The following is an 18,195-nucleotide window of genomic DNA, read 5'->3' on the forward strand; positions in this document are numbered from 1 at the left end:
AATAAGAAAAGCTTTTTACAATGAACATCTATTACTTTTTAAGAAAGAGAAAGGTAACAGCTATTTTAAAAAGTAAAACGTTAAGTGTCAAACATATATAAAAGAAAAGAAAAGCGTAAGTAATGGGTTGGTAAAACCCAAAACCCATTTTTGGGCCTGCTAGCCAAATTTGGGCCACCACCTGTTTCTTCATGGCCCTTAAGAATTATTTTTACATTTTTAAACGGTGAAAAAACTTAATCTGTATCATGACACATGGAAAGTGTATGAAATGCATGTTTCTGTCGGTGAGGTCTGACTGAACACAGCACACTCACTCGTGGACAGGCTGCTGAGCGAGTAGAGGAGGGGCCCGTGGCCCACAAGGCCTAGTATGTTCACAGAGCAGGTCCGCTGAGTCCTGCTGTGAACTCCTGGGTGAAGCACCCTCCCAGCCTCAGCGATGATCCAATTTTGTCTTATATAGGTACTCCTGACTGAACTATGATGTTACAGTGAATCCCAGACAGCCTATAATTTCATTTTCAGGTTTAAATAAAAAACAGTTGGGAATTCATCAAGAAAATATGATAATTACAAACATACGTGCAGCAAACAGTGGCGGAATTGAAAGAGGAAACAGGCAGCTCCAGGATAACGGTAGAGACATCAATCCTCCACTTTCGATAAGGGATAAAATCCACCAAGTGATAATTCACTACATGCATTAATAGAATGAAGAGGGAAACATTATTTTCTTTGATGCAGAAAAAGCATTTGATATAAAAAAAAACAAACACAAAAACTAACTCAGAACAGAAAATCTTCCCCGACTTACTAAGGGATATGGAAAAAGGCCACAGCTAACCTACTTGGTGAGAAAAGACTGAGCGTTTGCTCTAAGGTCAGGAACGAGATGAGAATGTCCACTCTCACCACTCCTGTTACATACACATCGTACTAGAAGTCCTTGCCACAGCAATTAGGCAAGAAAACTAAAAGGCGTCCCAACTCTACAAAGTATAAGTATGAATGATATGATTTTTATTTGCAGAGAACCCTAAAGATTTTACCCCCCCCCAAAAAAAATTCAAGAAAACCAAAAGCCAGAATAGGCATGCTGAGGAAAGTTGCAGGATACAAAATCAATAAAAACAACAGTTGTTTTTATACATGAACAATAAGAAACTGCAAAGGGAAATTAAGAAAATCTCATTTACGACAGCAACAATCAATAAAATAGGAATAAACTCAGCCATAGAGGCTGAATTATCATACACTGAGAACTAGAACGTGGCTTAAAGCCATGAGAACAGACACAGACAAATGGAAAAAACCACCATGCCTGTGAATCTATGACTTACGACACCACCACCCAAGGTGATCTATAGATTAAATGCACTCAACAAAATCTAGCAGTTTCTGCAGAAATAGTAAGAAATCCTAAAATTTACATGGACTTTCAAGGGATCCCAAATAGCCAAAACAATCCTGAAAAAGAATAAAGTCCGAGGACTCACATATCCTGATTTCAGAACTCACTATGAAGCTACAGTAATGAAAATAGTTTTGTCCTAGCGTTAAGAACACACAGAGACACACAGACCAATGGGACGAGACAGAGAGCTCGGAAACACACTGTCACATACACAATCATGATTTTCAGCAAAGGTGCCAACACCATTCAGTCGGGGAAAGGGCAGTGTTTTCAGCAAATGGTGGTGGGAAAAGTGGACAACCACATGTGAAGAATGAAGCTGGGCCTTACCTTACACCATACACAAGTATGACCTCAGTGGTCCAAAGGCCTAAATGTAAAAGCTAAATAAAACTGTAAAAGTTCTGGGCAAAAGCGGGAAGTTTCATGACCTTAGGTTTGTCGATGGTCTCTCAGGAGATGAAAAGGTCAGCCGACGCTGGGGAAAAGGGAAATGGGCTCCATCAAATTGATACCTGCACGCATTAAGGACACAACAGTGAAAAGGCGACCTGCACAATAGGGGAGCGTATCTTCCACTCATGCCTGTAAGGAGTTAGTATCTAGAATATACACAGAACTCATGCAACTCAACAACAAAACACACAACAAAAAAATGCGCACAGGACTTTCCAAATATGACAGACAGATGGCCAACAGACACACGAGAAGGGGCTCCAGACCACTAATCACCAAGGGGACAGAAACCCAGACCCGCAGGAGATGCCACCTGGCGCCTGTTAGAATGGTCACTGCATGGTGACTGCCCCAGGAAAAGTGTTGGCGAGAACGTGGAGAGAGACAGAGGCACCGCGCTGCTGCTGGGACGCAGACTGCGGTGCCTGCGGAACCTCGTTTAGGATTTCCTCGAAGTAAGAGCAGCATGGAATTAGCATGTGACGTACCGATTCCGCTTCTGGGTGTTTATCCAATGGAAGGGAAAGCAGAGTCTCGGAGAGATACGGGCATACCCTCGCTCACGGCAGCGTCTCCACAGACCAACTGTGGTCCGCCCCGCCCGTGCAACAGCACACGGCTCAGCCCTGAGGAGTCAGAAGTCCTGGGACGGGCCACAGCGTGCATGGACCCTGAGGACATGACTTTCAGTGCAACAAGCCGGTCACAAAAGGCCAAGTACCAGGTGATTCCGGGGAGATCCTGCATCCAGGGTAGTCGGAGTCCCCACTGGGACAGGAGGTGGCGGGAGCCGAGGGCGGGAACAGGGAAGTTGGTGTCTAATGGGGACAGGTGAGCGCCCAGGACGGGCAGATCCCGATGGCCTTCCCGGTACCCTGTGCAAGCCGTCGGGCCTCTCACCAGGCAGCGCCCGACACACAAGGCAGGACGGAGGGTGGAGGGTGGGGTCAGGCAAGCACGCGCACACGGTTCACGGAGGAATCCAAGTTGCATTTCATAAACACGGGGTCTTCTGCCTCTTAAGACTGGTTTTCAGAGGATGGCGTGCCTTCCTGCTGGTCACTGTGGGGCAAACAGCGGTCCGTGTGATGGCGGGTTATCGGGCGGGGCTTTGCCTCTGAAAGAGAAAGGATTTCCCGAGAAGGAAGCTGCTCATCGGGAAGCTCAAGCCCTGAAGCCCGACGGGCGTCTGCAGCAGAATTAACGCGGGTCCCTCACGCGCTCTGCCCTCCAACAGCCGCGCGGCCATGGCTAAGGCGAGTGCATCCTGAGTCTGCCAGGACGTCTTCACCCCGACACCACAGCAGGACGAAGACAGGCCAAGAAATTCAGACTGAGGTCACCTACGAAAGAGCCTGTGTGATATCAGCAAACCAAAACCAGCGAGTTGGTACGGAAAGGACAATTGCCCACCACCACCTACTAGGATTCAGCCCAGAATGCCAGGACGGTTCCATGTGCAAAAAGCAACCGACGTGGGGCCCGTGGCGGGCTGCGCCAGTGCAGCGCGCGACCCTTGACATCGGGTTGTGGGTCTACGCCCCACGGTGGGTGTGGAGGTCACTTAAAAATAACATCTTACAGGAACAAAAATCAATCGATGCTTCGTACCACACAAGCTGGATGAAGGATGAAACCACGTGATCTCAACAGATGCAGAAAAGCATGACAAAATCCAATACTCTTTTATGATTAAAAAAATCCTCAAGAAAGTACGACGGGAAGGTTAAGCCCCAGCCTGATAAAGGCGTCTACAGAAAGCACAGGGCACCCTCACACTCACAGAAGAAAGACAAACCTTCCGTCGGCGGGAAGCACGGAAGCACGACCGTCGTCTGCGGCTGGCGTGGCACCACGGGCCCCAGCCCAGGCCTTCAGGGTGCCCAGACTCCAGCTGCGCGTGGACACTTGTGGGAGTCTGCACAGCGACCACCGGTCTGAGCTCAGCAGGCCATGGCGCACAAATGCCAGCATTTTACAGGGGGTCTGGGGGGGTCTAAGGACAGCATTTATGGCACACGCTGTCAGCAGTCAGACGGTAAGTGTCCTACGGCAGACCTAGTTCCTCGTACGGAGACCTGAACCATCAACAGGGGCGTGTGGTGAGGGATTGGAGGCCATCTCCGGCCTCTGTGGCCACACACTGGGTGAGAAACAGCTTTCTGTGCCACGAAAGGGGCAAGGCTGCGTCTGGACGGCCTTCCTGGCTGCCAGTGGCTGCTGAGGCCCACCAGTTGCATGTCCCACCTCCGGCATAACCGGATGCCTCGGCCTGGCCCTCTTGGGCTGAAGGCACAGGAGCCATGCTGTGGGGTCTCCAGCTCAGTGTCCTCTAACAGACCCGCATTCGAAGCACCACCAGCGTGTGAGTTCAGGACGGTTCTGCGTCTCACCCCTCCTGCACGTGACTGATGGCTGCCTGGATGCCGTCCGCCTTCTGCTCGGCCTGTGGCCTCTACTCACTCCGTCTCTTTCCCAAGGCCGCTGAGAAAGCTGCCACTGTCCACAGCTCGGCCGGGCCTGCCATGGACCTCCCGGACGTGCCCGCAGAGTGCAGCGGCTGTGCGCCCCTCTGTGCTACCCACACGTGTTTGGGGGAAAAGAGCTCAAACTGCAACGTCCTTTTAAGAAGAAATCAACACCAAAAAAGACCAACACTGAAAACCGGCAAAAGACACACAGTAGGCAACTTACCCAAAACAAAAACCCACGGTCGATCATACAAAGAAACGTGGACACACCTTGTCCCTCACTTCGGCCAAGAGCGCCGGGGGAGGGAGTAGCCTTCTTCGGGGAGCTCAGGCGCTCCACGCAGCGCTGCCCGGGAAAATCCTAACCGCCTCCGTTCACAGGGGCAGTCTGGACACACCCTCCAACACGTGTGATGCCGTCCCGGGGGCTCTGCTGCTCCTTCGTCTCAAGGGCCGGAGAGCTGCACGCAGCTGCCGACAGCCCGCCCAGCCCGGTTCCTCCATGCGCGGCAGGACTCGGTGGCACCCTGCCTCCCGGACAGCGCGCAGCCAGCAGAACCCAGGAAGGGTCAACAGGAAAAGCCCTCCTGAGACCCACAGACCTCCCAGGCTCCACGCCACGTCCAGGGGGAAGCACGTCACTGCCCTCAGCACTAGGTCAGCACAGACAGTGATACTGAAAATCCAGAATCTTTATTTACAAAGATGTGAAACTGCAAACCATTTTTATATGCTTAGAAGAAGTAAAACTTAGGGCAGGAAGCAGAGATGACCTGCGGGGGTTCCCACGGCGCCGGGGTGGGAGCTCATCTATGCGGCAGGAGCGTGGTCTCGGGGGCAGGGTCCCGGCTGACTTGTATGTTTTCATAACATAGTCCCCAAATTATCCAAAATAGACATGCATTGTTTTAAAAATAAAACAATCTTTTAAAGGTTTAAATCAACGATATCAAAACCACCAGCACTACTTTTTCAGGAAGGTGTAAAATCGAGGAAGTCAGATGAGTAAATAAAGACGATTTATTACTTTGTCTAGGGAAGCACTTCCAGGACAGTGAAGGGGTGGCTGCACCGGGCGGTCCCACCACCCACACCGTGGCTGGCCACAGACTGACCACGAACACAACGGTACCACACACTGCCCTCGGATCACTGCCATCCGTGAGGACTCACTTGGACACAACCAGTGCAGTTAAAATACGTATTAAGAAAAATAAATATTCTGCACCCTGTATTTACAACAGCCCACTGTTCTGTCCCCTGCCCCTAATTACTACAAAACCCGGAAGCTATGAGCTGACCATTGAGCACAGTGGTGGCCATGAGTCTCAGTGTGGCACAGACGTGCTGCTAACCCAGGACCTTACTGAACCGTATTAATAAATACACGAAGTTGCAAACCTTCACAGGCTTAAACGAAGAGGATTTTAGAGAAAGTGAAATGATTTTGCTTGGGTTCCCTGACCCCCTTTGCAGAACAAACCAACGCCCTGTGGCCTGTCCACGCGGGGAGGGGAGGCGCGTTCTCCAGGCTCGTGTCGCTCCCTGCTGACAGCACAGCACGGCGAACCCCTTCCACCTTCAGAACTTGAACAGGTCGATGAAGTGCTGCGGGGACACGGGCATGAAGCAGCTGTCGGGGTCGGCGGCAGTGCAGGGGTGCCCCGAGTCCTGCGGAGGAGGCAGAGGGTCACCACGGAGCACCCGGGCCCCGGCGCCGTGTGGAGGACGCGGACCCGCGTTACAAGGGCAGACGGGTATGGGGGTTTGTGAGCAGAGGCAGGTGGCCAAGCTAGAGGGCCGGGACTGGGGGTTCTCTGCCTCCCTGGCCTGGCCCCAGAACGCGTGCTCCAACAGCGGGCGCCCCCAGGAGCTCACTCAGTGGGAGGCTGGGATACTGTTTCACAGGAAAAATGACTAAGGAAACGGGCGCTCCGCAGACCAACAAACTTGAAAGGAGGCAACTCAAGAGCAGAGACGGGAGGGAGCTGGAGGCCGCGCCGGGTCGAGGCACCTGCCATGTGGCCCCGTGCCTGAATGAAAGCTCATGGACGTGTGTCCAGGTCCCCCTTGGGCTGAGTCTGCCCCTGACGCACTGGCCCCAAGGACATCCTGCAAGCGGCTCAGAGGGCGGTTCTAGCCAGCCGGGGAGCATGCGTGGACGCGACACGAGGCCTGGTCTGGCACGAGGTACCTTGAACAACAAAGCAAGGCGGCAGTCCTTTGAGGTCGTGGAGAAAGCACCAGGAGGAGTGTGGGGAAGGGAGGGAGAGAAAGGGAAAGCGACATTAGCGAGAGAGCAGGCCGCGCGAGCGTCCGTGCAGACGGTGATCTGCACACACAGCTGGGGCCCTGGCACTGAGGCGGGCGGTGGGAACACTCCCAGAGCAGCACATCGACCACAAGGACCCATCTGTCCTGAGGCCGCGAGCGACACTCCCCTTGCCTCGGAGCCTCAGCTGAACACGGGCCAGGCTGCAGCCCCAAGGGCAAAGCTGCCCACGGCACACGCAGTGCGAGGCTGCGAGCTCCCAGCTCATACTGAAGATGCCCGGGCCGTGTCAGGGAAGCTGTCTGCTCTCTCCCGCGCAGCCCAGAACCTACTTTGCCGGATGCCTGCCGTCGACCTTAAACGGTCGCTCCTGCTCGCTCGTGCTCTGTCCACGCCCTACGGAGCAGCCTACCGACCGCCCCACGTGCTACCCTGCCACCCGCCCGCTGTCCCTCGCGTGCCCGCCATCGTGCGTCCTGCGGGCACCCTGCGCAGGCCACCTGGGGGATCTGCTCCTGCCTGTGGGCACAGACCTGCTGTGACCCCGCCTGGTCCCACCCGGAGCCCCAGACCTGCAGCGTCACCTCCGGTTCCTGCGTGCTCTCTGGTGGCGACACAGTCCTGACCCCTGGTCCTGGCCTCTGACGGGACTCATTCTGTCTGGCTGCCCAGCGACCCCCACATCCCCTTCCCCAGAGTTCTGGGAAGCTGACCACACAGAGATCCGGCTGCAGAACGGACGGAGGGAGGAACACAGCTGCCGGTGTAACCACTGAGGGAGGGGCCTTTCTCCTGAGGCTGAGACCAGATCCCACTCAGGGACCTACCCCAATGCCCCCATGAGGTCACCGCTGTGGGTCTGTGTCGGTGCCCCTGACCCTCAGAAGCTGGGATGCAGGGAGCCATGCTCCTCTGTGTGCATCCACGAGCACCTGCTGTGTGGGGTGCACACAAGCCTCCCTTTGTGCCCTGGGGCCAGTGACATGGGCTCCCCCCAGACGGACTTGTGCCTCCCTCACCCATCAGGCCGAGGCAAGAACACGCCTGCCCAGACTCCGTGCCCTCGAGGAACCGTGTCCTACGGAACAGCTGTGACCGCAGAACGCGGAACCTGTACCGTGTTTTCACCGCGAGGTGGGAGTCCTACTAACAGACGTCAGTGACGTGGAAACAAAACCTCATGTGACTCATGAAAGGGCATTGGTGAACCTCCGTTAGAGTGACAGAGAAAACACTCTCCACATGACTGCACTCACGACTCGCCACAGGTACTGGGAAACCACAAGTGACACGATCACAGACGTCCTCGGAGAGGAGAAAAACCTCCAGGGGCCGTCTCCCTTGCAACGATGCCGCGCCTGCCCCACGCTCCATCCGACCAGCTACAGGTAAACGTACGGCAAAGCAAAGAGCAGGGATGGTGCTGGCCAGGCAGAGGCTGACAGCCGTCACCCCAGCAGCGCCAGGGGCCACCCCACATGGGCTGCACACACGGATCCCACGTGCCGTCGATGGAGCACGGACAGCTCAGGACGCACGTGTATTCGTGGTCAAGGAGACCGTGGGCATGCACCCCAGGGTGAAGGCAATGACCCGGGATGTGAGCTCCCCGGGACAGACCGAGCCCGTCCGTGTGGCAGGGAGCCACGGGGCGGAGGGCTTCCGGCGCGCCTGGGTCCTCCGATCCCAAGTGTGAGTCGGCGGGCACGGTTCGGTTTCCATCAACTAAGAAAACCACGTGTCCCTCTGAAAGGCTGGGACCTCCCTGCCGCAGGGGCTTGGCGTGGAGGGCGCTGTGAGGAGCGCTGGCAGGGGTCGCAGAGGCGCAGGGCTGGAGGCCTGTGTGGGGCACCTGCTCCGGATGCTTTGGCCCCTTTCTCCTGGGCTGCGGGCTGGCAGGGACGCGGCACCGCCGGGGACGGGCTGCCCCCAGGGACACCTGTCCCCGAGCAGAGACAGACACGTGGCTGCCCGACACTTGCGACTCCAACCACAGGTTGTACGGCTCCCGCCCGGGACTCTGTCCCCCGCCCCAACATCTGGGGAGATCGCTCTCGCTTCCTCAGCAGCGCTCCCTCACGCCCGCGGCGGAGCCCGCCGGAGCCCCCACCCGCCCGCGGTACCTTCCAGAAGAGGATGCTGCAGTGACGGCAGAAGTGCAGCGTGTCCCCGAACTGCTCCCGTGGCGGGTAGTGCTTCTGCAGCGCGAAGTACGTCAGCTTCCACTCCACGTGGCCCTTCTCCGACACGATCAGGTGCCTGCAGAACTGATGCACCACACGCCGCTGAGCGCCACGCCAGCGGCCACAGGACGTGGACTCAGACCCCCGCAGGCTGAGGCAGAGGAGGCGAACCCCGTGCCCCGTGGCATGAGCACAGAGGGACAGCACAGGGCAGGTGGGAACAGCCTTGTCTGCAGCGACACCCACAACCCGTATTATGGGAAAATCACGTCCCACGTGTGGTGTCTCGACACCGGCATCTCTGTACGAAAATGACCGCCTGACTGAAAATAGGGCCAAGGACCCAGCACTGAGGTGGCCCGGGTGCCACACTGTCACCAAGGACCCCACGGTGCCACTGTACACCCACCAGCTCAGACACGATTTAAAACAAAACACAAAAAACCCGTAACAAGGGCGCCTGGGGGCCTCCGTCGTTAAGCATCTGCCTTCGGCTCAGATCACGATCTCAGGGTCCTGGGACAGGCCCCGCATCGGGCTCCCTGCTCCGCGGGAAGCCTGCTTCGCCCTCTGAGCCCCCTGCTCGTGCTTGCTCTCTCGCTCAGATAAAAAGAACCTTTTAAAAACAAAACAAATCTGACCCAGGAACCAGGAGCACCATGCGGGTGTGGGCACACCGGAACCCGTGTGCTCAGTGGCCAGCAATGTATGACACGCAGCCCAGGGGACAACAGCGTGGTGGTTCCTGCCAACTTCAACACAGGTGCCACGTGACCCAGGATCTCCACTCAGAGGTGCACACCCATGTCCACACGACAGCGTGGATGCCAGCACTCACTGCTGTGGAATTCATCAAAGCCGCAAGGAAGAAAAGACCCAGATGTCCACCAGCTGTGGAACAACCAGCGGAAATGGGGTCCATCCACGGAACAGCCTGCTGACCAGCCATGGAGCACCATGCGGTGGCCGGGCTGGCGAGCAGGGGGCCCACGGGGCGGTTCCACAGGGAGGGAGGGTTTGGTAGACAAGGGACTGGTGTGGGGCCAGGGCTCCGTGCGGGGGCACCGGGCTGGCGTCCATCCCTCAGGAATCGTTGCAGGGCGTGAGGGAGGACGGCGGCCTAGGGAGACGGGGCGTGTGCCAGCCGTCTGGTCCCAGGCTGCTGCTCTGCCCGCTGCCCCCGGGGCCTCTCACAGGGCGCGCTGGGGACCGCCTGCACCCACCAGCCCCACGCCCTGGCTTCCCCTTCAGCCGCGCCCGCACTCCCCACCGACACCCTCCTCGTCCCCAGACGCGGCTCCTCCCGGCTCCAGCGAGCTCCTCAAACGGGACCGCGTCTCCATCTCTGGGGAACTGCACTTGCCAGGGCGTCCGCCTGAAAAACCCCAGACGTGGTGGGGCCGCTGCACCCTGGTGCACAACACCGAGGGCCACAGGTGCCACTTTCTCAAGGACAGCCCACGCCCCAGCCTCTCAGAGGGATGGTCTCCCCGGGCCGTGTGTCCATGATTGCGGCTCCGTCCTCCCACTCGCACACCCGGCCACAGCCACACCCGCCTCCAATGGGAAGTAATGCGTCAGGGAGCCCCTGCCCTGCGCCCTGCCCGCCCCACACTGCCCTGCATGCAGCAGATGCCCCCGCGTGTGTGCGGCTCTCACGGAGCCCCACGTGATGCGTACGTGGCCTGAACGCCCAGGAGGTCCCACGCAGACACACCCTGAGCAGGCCCCCATGACTGGGTCTGCGGGTGCAGCGAGCGGGGAGGGGAGGCTCAGAGAGCCACGTGCAGACGCCTGGGACGGTGACAGGTGCAGGCCAGCCTCCCTGCAGGGGACACGTCCCGCAACAGGGGCCCCGAGGCCACCACACTCACCTGCTTCTCGGCGAAGTGGTACTGACAGAGCTTCTTCCACAGACGCCTGTCCTCACTGAGCATGGACAGCGCCGGCGTCACCTGGCCCAGCGTGACGATGTCCCAGCCATCGGAGAATCTGTACAAGATGTTGTTGAGCATGTGCAAAGGGAGGTCACTGAGCGTGAGGCCGTTGTTCACCTGCCGGGATGGAAACGGACAGGGCTTCACTGCGTGTGACACCCGAGAGCAGCAGGCTACAAGGACACCTCGTAGTCCCCTGACAGCAGCTACTTCAAAACACAACACAACCGAAGGGACACAGCTGAAGTGTCACTGTCCCTCACACTTGGCCACGGGAGCCCCGAGCCCCCGTGTCGAGAGAGGGCTGGCCTCAGGAGGACCCCGGAAGAGAGGCAGGAAAAGAACAGAGGCTGGTCTGTGCCCTCGGCTCCTCCAGACCCTGTCCGTGTGCGGGACTCACTCGTCAGACACAACACGGACATGGGGTGGAGAGATGGCAGGGTCTGAGGACGGAGCGAATAAAGCCACTGATCAGCCACGGAGGCCCGTCCAGCTGTCGGCATCTGCTGTCAAATGCAGGAGCCATCCCCTCCCTCCCATGAGCCTGCGCATATATCCCAAGAAAGGACATGACACAGCGTGCAGAACCCGTGTGTCGTGGCATCGGGAGGGAGAGGAGCACACACGTGGGCAGCCGAGTGTTGCAGCCTTGGGCTGGGCACGCACCCACCCCGCCCCTCACGGAGACGGGACAACGTCTCTGACCACTCACAGCAAAGGTCCTGCGGGCTCAGGGATGCCTGCACACCTGGCCAGAGCCACACGCTTCTGATGTGGCTGGGTGACTATCCTTGTCCCCAGTGGTCAGCCCCAAGGACGGCTGGCTTCCTTCTGGCTTGTTTTCTCCAGTGGCCCCAGCAGCCCCACACAGAGCACACCCCACAAGAAATACTGGGGCGGGGCTGCGGTGAGGTGCTAAGAGGCGGCCGTGCAGCTCTCCGTGTCCTTGCCGCTGCAGCATGGCCGTCTTTTTCCAGAAATGCTCTCCCGGCCCTTTGTGTACGGGGACCCAGGAGGAGGTGTCCTGTGCCCCGCAGTGGGGTGACAAGTCAGGGCTCATCTCTGAGGACATCTCAGGGGCAGCCCCTGGGTGTGGGGGCCTCTTTGGGGAACAGCCCAGCGCCTGGGACATCGCCATGCAGCGTGCACACGTTGTCACTTCAGATCCGACCAGCCCACGGGCACGTGCGCCTGCACCCCCAACAGGCTGCATAGCGTGAGCGGGTGACAAGGGGTTCATGGAGCAGCTGTGACCGCAGGGTCTCGCGGGATGGCGCACGGAGGGGTCCACCCGAGACGGCAAACATGTGCCTCATTCCTGACCAGTCTTCCACCGAGACTCACTGTAAGTGCCTGCTTCATGCTTCCTCCTTTGGAGACGAGCTTCTGCATCAGACAGGAGCTCACAAACAGCCTGAGGCTTGTCTAGGTGTACCAGGTGGGAGGAAAAACCCTGGGTGCGTGAGGCACCAGAACCCGGTATCGTAAACCGGTCTCCAGCCCGGGGTGACTGCTGACAAGACACAGCCGCCACGCCAGCAGTTTCTGCTGAGATGCCTGTGACCAAGCCAACGAGAAGGGGCATGAGCAGCCAGCCAGACAGTCCGTTGAGGCTCAGGGCCTTCAGCTCAGCCCCCCACTGCCCGGCTAAGCCATTTTGTGCCAGAAACCCTGTAACCACATCACCATGCGCAAAGGAACACAGCTCTGGGAGGTCTTGCCAGCGCACCAGCCTCGGTGACCCCCACTCCTGTAGAAGCACGTCTGTCCTCACTCCACGGCCTTGCGGGGCTACAGTACCCAGGAGATGAGGACAGAGGACCTGGTGTGAGAGGGCCGCAGAGGGCTGTCCCGCCGCCTGCCTGTCGCTGCCTTGAGGAGCAGCTGCAGACAGCAGCTACAAGGGGTCTGTCCCCATGGACTGGACCCCAGACTCAGGTCCCAGGACTCACATACCAAGTCCCCTCATGGGCACGAGCTGGCCTGACCCCAAGACACGCACAGTCCTGGCTGTCCTGCCCCGGGGGTTGCTAGGCTCCCTGCACACAGTGACCCCCTGAATCCAGGCTCCCTCCCATCTGGCCACACAGTTCTCTCCCCGAAAAGGCCCTCTTCCCCTGGTTTCCCAGCAGCTATGCTGCTGCCCGCCCGGGCTCATGGGACCACATCTGTGTTGTGAAGAGTCACCGTGACAGCAGGCGACACCGTTATCCCCTGATGGGCCACAGGGGACGAGGCCACAGGGAAGACAGCTCTGAGTGTGCGGTCGCACCCCAGTCAGGAGGGCGTCCCCACCGCTGCCCTCCGTCTGTGCTGCCTCCGAGCTGGTGTCGACAACAGGAAGACCCTAAAGGAAGCCCGTGGCTTCTTGGTCCCAAGAGGAGGAGAGACCTGGCCTCTGCTCTCCCCACCGGAGTGTGTGCCGGCCCACCGCTGGTGCTTCTGTCCCACCTCAACGCACACTTCTCTCCAAAGGATGCGCTTCCCAGCTTCGAGCTCCCTTGCTGACGACAGACCCCTGCTGGCCGCCTGCACCACTCCTCCCCCCATCCGCTCTGCCCGAGAACCATACACGACCCCGGAGGACAGCGGGGACGGAGGCAAGCACAGACCCCGCATCGGGGGGGAGTCGAGTAGCTGGCAGAATGAGGCAGCCGTGACTCCTGGGCAGCTATTTTAGTCCCCAGCATCTCATTTTCCCTGGAAGGCTCATCACACCACACCTCAGCACCCGTCCCCGTCTCCACGACGACCGGCCGCACTGCCTTCCCACAAGCAGTCTGAGCCGCCCCACGGCCTCTGGGCCCAGTGCACCTGGAAACCAAGATCCCAGCAAGCGGCCAGTGTCTCCCCAGTGCCCCCGTGGGGGTGAGGTCCCGCACCTTAGTGACCTGCAGGTCCTGCAGCTGCTGCTGCCAGCGGAGGACGGTGTCCAGGCGGCAAACCCAGATGTCGATGTTGCCCACCAGCACCGACTTCCCGACGCCCCGGAGGAGGATGCAGAGGGTGGAGCTCAGGTCCTGGAGGAGGTCCTTGATGAGCCGGGGGTTCTGGTGGTCATCGAGGACTGGAACACAGCAACACACACTGTGGGAAGGTGACAGAGACCCAGTGCCACGCCCGTCCCCGTGGCACCGACGAACGCAGCACGGACGCACTGCAGGGGGGGAAACGTATGAACCCAGGGGCCTGGCGCTGAGGGACAGACCCCACATGACTCCGGTCAGAGCAGAGGGGTTGGGGGACCGTGCAGGACCACGGCATGTTCTGGAGAACGTGCTTCATGCAACCCAACTGTGTGCCTAAAAACGATTAAAATGGTGAACTCGGAGTATGTGTATTTTGTCACAATAAAAATAATGATCTCATGTCAGTGCAACCCCAAGCTGGCATCATTTTTGAGACGCCGCACGCAGGATGAATTTAAAAGAACATCAAATATTGCCGGACAGCGTGATTCTGGGGTGTGCGCAATTTCAGCTTTAGAATCAGCCGTGTCCGTCCTCCTTCACCCTCATCCCAAGGAGCTTACACACGTGAGTGTCAATGCGCTCACATGCGTCAACTCACGGTGTGGCATCTCAGGTCCCTCTTACTGTCGGCCAGGGGCTGATCAAGACAGACTGAAGCACAAAGCCGCAGGCTCTCCTGAGGCCTTGGCGACTATGGCACGGCCGCGCTGCTTATGGAGACACACGGCCGAGGTGACCCACCGGCCGCCGGACGGGAGAGACTTCTCTGAAACCCAGGGACGCTCCCTTGTCTCGTGGCAGCAGCCTGTCCTGATAGGACGGCGTCCCCCGTCCTGGGGAATAGAGAGCAGCCCCACCGCCTCCTGTTCTCAGACACGTCAGGCGCCTCTTACCCTTCTGGACGATTCTGTCCAGTACGTTGAAGTAGTTCTTCTGCGCCACGCCACTCAGCGACGTCAACTGGGATTTTGCAATCAGCTGCAGGAGCTGGAGGAGGAAAGGACAGGCGTTACCTAGTTTGGAAGCAGAAGCCCCCACGCCACCTTGTCCTCTCCTGAGACCCCACACCTGTCACAGCTGTGGTATTCCGTCACCTCTGAGAGTGGGACACGGTTTCCGAGGGCCGATCCCAGGAGGTTTCCATCGGAGGCAGGTTCTCCTTGGGTCCACCTTTCCCTCAGTGCTCCCTCCACGTTCTGACCACGGGGCCGTCTCCTGAGGCCTCGGAAGCTGGGAGGACCTTCTGTCTCCCCTTCATGCTCACCCTCTCTGTGTCCTCCTTCCTCATCCACCTACCCCTGCCCCCGTCCCTTGCCCTGTGTCCCGCTGTGTGCTCCTCTCGGGCCCCTCACCCACCCCGCAGCACCCCCTGTGCCCGTGTGGATCCACGTCTGATTCCCTGCAGCCCCGACTGGGGTCTGAGCGATGTCGGGATGTCGGTGGCGGGGTCACGGGCTCCCTCACACAGCTCTGCTCCAACTCCCTCCTGCACCTGCTCTGCGGGGCCTCCGAGGCACCTCACCCCAATGCCACTGCCCAGAAAGCCACTGTCCGCACCAGCAGGACTCGTAGGGAACCCAGAGCCAGGCCTCCCTGGCCCAGGGAGAAACACCCGTTCATCCCCCCGGACTGCTGCTGCCCAGTCCAGGCTGTTCTGGGTACCGGCACCTGCCTCCTGCTTCCATTGAACCCGGGACTCTCCACCTTCCCTCCCACCCACCTTGCCGGTTTCCAGAGGGAGAAAGGACACAGGAGACAGCAGATGTTACAAGTAGGACGACCACGTAATGACCTTCAGGGGACAAAGCACCTTCTGACACTTCCGCAAGCAGTCCTCTTCCTCTGCGGCAGTGACCGCAGACGCACACACTGCAGGGCCCAGACGACCACAGCTCTGGTCACGTCAAACTGGACACGCTGGAGACGGGCCCGGTCCTGCTCCCTGCCCCTCATCTTATCACCCATGTACTGCCCCCACGTGCCAGCTTCAAACAACCTTCAGTCATGTAGAATTCCATAAGTGTGACATGTAAAAGTCTTCTCAATCTCACACATTTAACAAAAAAGGAATGTAACTGAAACTCTGTAATACAGAGCATCTAACCAGCCGTCCTGAGCCCGTGATCCTGACCGTGGACCCTGCAGTCTAGGCTGATTTCCCAGGAGACTTCGGGGCCTGCGACCCTGTCCCTCTGCTCAGAGGCCGACAGGCATCACAGTGACACAGAATGCACTTGAAATAAGCCTCCCATTTGGGGATCACCCTGAGCGCATGATTTGTGAGTCAGGACTCCCACTTCTTGCTTTGTCCCTTTTTTCCCCTTTCCCAAGGACTCTTGTCTTATTCACAGACTTCTAGAAGGGGCAGAAGGAAGGACTGCTATTTCCTTTAAAGTACACTGTAACACAATTTACAATTCTACACTGGTTACAGGACCCCTCAGCAGGTCTACTCATCACGCGGGTGGTCTTGCTGACAGCGCCGGCCTGAGGCCTATTAAAGGTGCGCCGGGTCCCTGCAGACCCGCGAGAAGGACGTTTCAGACTTCTGGACGACGGGCTTCTGCTGACCCGCCCTCTAAAGGACAAAGCCCACACTTCCAGTACGCCCCACGCCGGGATATACCCATCTACCACGACCGTCAATTTATGCTGTATCACTTAAATACGTCAGAGCTGCAGCGTCTAATTTAATCTCACTGAGGTCAACGTATCAAGTTAGTTGAAGAGTGTCTCCTTCGACTGGAAACTGGCGTCTCTGAGAATACTGATTGCGAAATGCAAGTTTCTCAGAATTACATATGATACGATTTTACTACTATGCAATTTTAAACAAAAGACACAAATCATAAAACTATCTTCCAAAGGTGACAGAACTATAAACAGGAAAATCGGGAAAGCGTCAACCTCCGAGGAAGGAAATCAGGCCACAAAGACATCCATGGATGGCACGTCCACTGAGATGATGTTGGGAACGCCTACTCGTGTAGTCGCACGCTAGACGCACACACGCTCCCGATACTATCACACGAGAGTAAATATATTCTCCACTAAAGTAAACAAGCATCTGCATGAGGCCGCACACATATTTTTTGGTCCTTCCTCTTTAGCGCATCTTGTTCTTAGGGAATCGACAGTATGCTGTAACCCAACAAGTTTCTGGGGAGAAGATTCAGCAAACACCAGGAATAGTAGCCTACCACCAAGTCTTGAACTGACAACAAGGAAGATTTAAGAAAAATGTATCTTTTTTTGTGCTAAGGAACAGAGAAGACATCTTTTTGTGAAGCATCTACATTTTATAATACAGAATGAACTTTCTCCATTTTTAAAATTTTTTTTTTTTATCAACATGTAATGTATTATAACTTTCTCCATTTCTAAACACCTAGTGTTCTTGAAAAGAGAAGGAACCGTGGACTCGGTAAAACAACCAGTAATAAATTAATGATTTCAGAATGCCCTACAAGCCGGTTTGTACCTTCAGCAGAATTTGTGGTGAGTGTTTCACAGCGGTAGGAAATCATTGGCCTGAGCCACCCAGCAGTTCACGTCCACGGTGGCTTGCTGGACCCCCTGCTTGCTCACTCTGGGAAGAACACGCGCCCGGTGGGCTGCAGTGCTGGCTGCCGTGCTTGGGGACAGCAGGCTTCCTACACGGCTATCACGCACCTGCGACCAGTAAAGGGGTGACTCCACACTACTGGGAACCTCACAGGCCTTTTCACTGAGCTCAAAAGGCTACCACTTCAGGATGTCACAGGACACATTTAGGAAGGTCCCTTGTTCCCCTTGAGAAGGAAAGTTCCTAAAACTAAGAGCAACAAGGTCTCCATCACTGAACATGGCCGTGAACCTGCCATCACCGTGGACGTGGACTGCACCTTCCACTCAGAAGGGCATCCCAAGACTTCTGCAGCTGAAATCATCCTCCCTCAAAACATCCATGAACAACTGTGCTCTGGCCCTCAGGGAAGATGGAATATGCACAAAGTGCGGGTGCTGTGCCCACGAGGGAAACAGCCCTCGGTCCCACCAGCCTCCTGCCAGAGCATCCCACAGCTGCTAGGGCAATGCACCAGGCACGGGGTGCTGGGGACACGGGACACACATTCGCTCCACTCCAGAAGCTAGGAACCAAGCCCTGCGGCCACCTGGGATCTACAGAGCCCACCGCAGCCTGCCTTACTCAGGCTCCTGGGGAGGCCCTTCCCCCCACCACCACCCCAGCTTCTCATCTGAACGCTTCATGTGGACATAAGACTCTTAGAGACTGCTATTCAACTCCACAGATTCATTACTTAGAAATATTTTGTAGGAACATATAAAACTGATGATTCGAATGCAGCAGTTACATGGAATGGTTGGAACAAAGTACCCAGTAGTAAAGGACTAAGTGAAACCCCCAAACTCTGAACTTTCCATGTGGGAACTGTAGGCAAGACGTGGGCCTTTCGGGGCATCCCGGGGGTCTGGCCCCCCTGGCC

General features: G+C 57.2%; 1 protein-coding gene across 9 annotated transcripts in view; it reads right to left on the reverse strand.

The window, feature by feature from the left end:
- Positions 1 to 18,195, reverse strand: part of FBXO25 (F-box protein 25) — a 58,378-nt gene continuing 40,183 nt past the window's right edge. For 7 of the 9 annotated variants that reach the window (XM_045989000.1, XM_045989025.1, XM_045989061.1 and 4 more), the window contains 6 exons: positions 14,602 to 14,695; positions 13,619 to 13,803; positions 10,674 to 10,853; positions 8,740 to 8,883; positions 6,539 to 6,565; positions 2,997 to 6,015 (listed from right to left, as the gene is read on the reverse strand). In XM_045989000.1, the coding sequence (XP_045844956.1) occupies positions 5,926 to 6,015; positions 6,539 to 6,565; positions 8,740 to 8,883; positions 10,674 to 10,853; positions 13,619 to 13,803; positions 14,602 to 14,695 (720 nt within the window). In that variant the 3' untranslated portion in view covers positions 2,997 to 5,925. The other 2 variants (XM_045989052.1, XM_045989043.1) reach the window with 2 other exon arrangements.

The sequence above is a fragment of the Meles meles genome, chromosome 2, assembly GCF_922984935.1.
Source record: "Meles meles chromosome 2, mMelMel3.1 paternal haplotype, whole genome shotgun sequence".
Lineage (NCBI taxonomy): Eukaryota > Metazoa > Chordata > Mammalia > Carnivora > Mustelidae > Meles > Meles meles.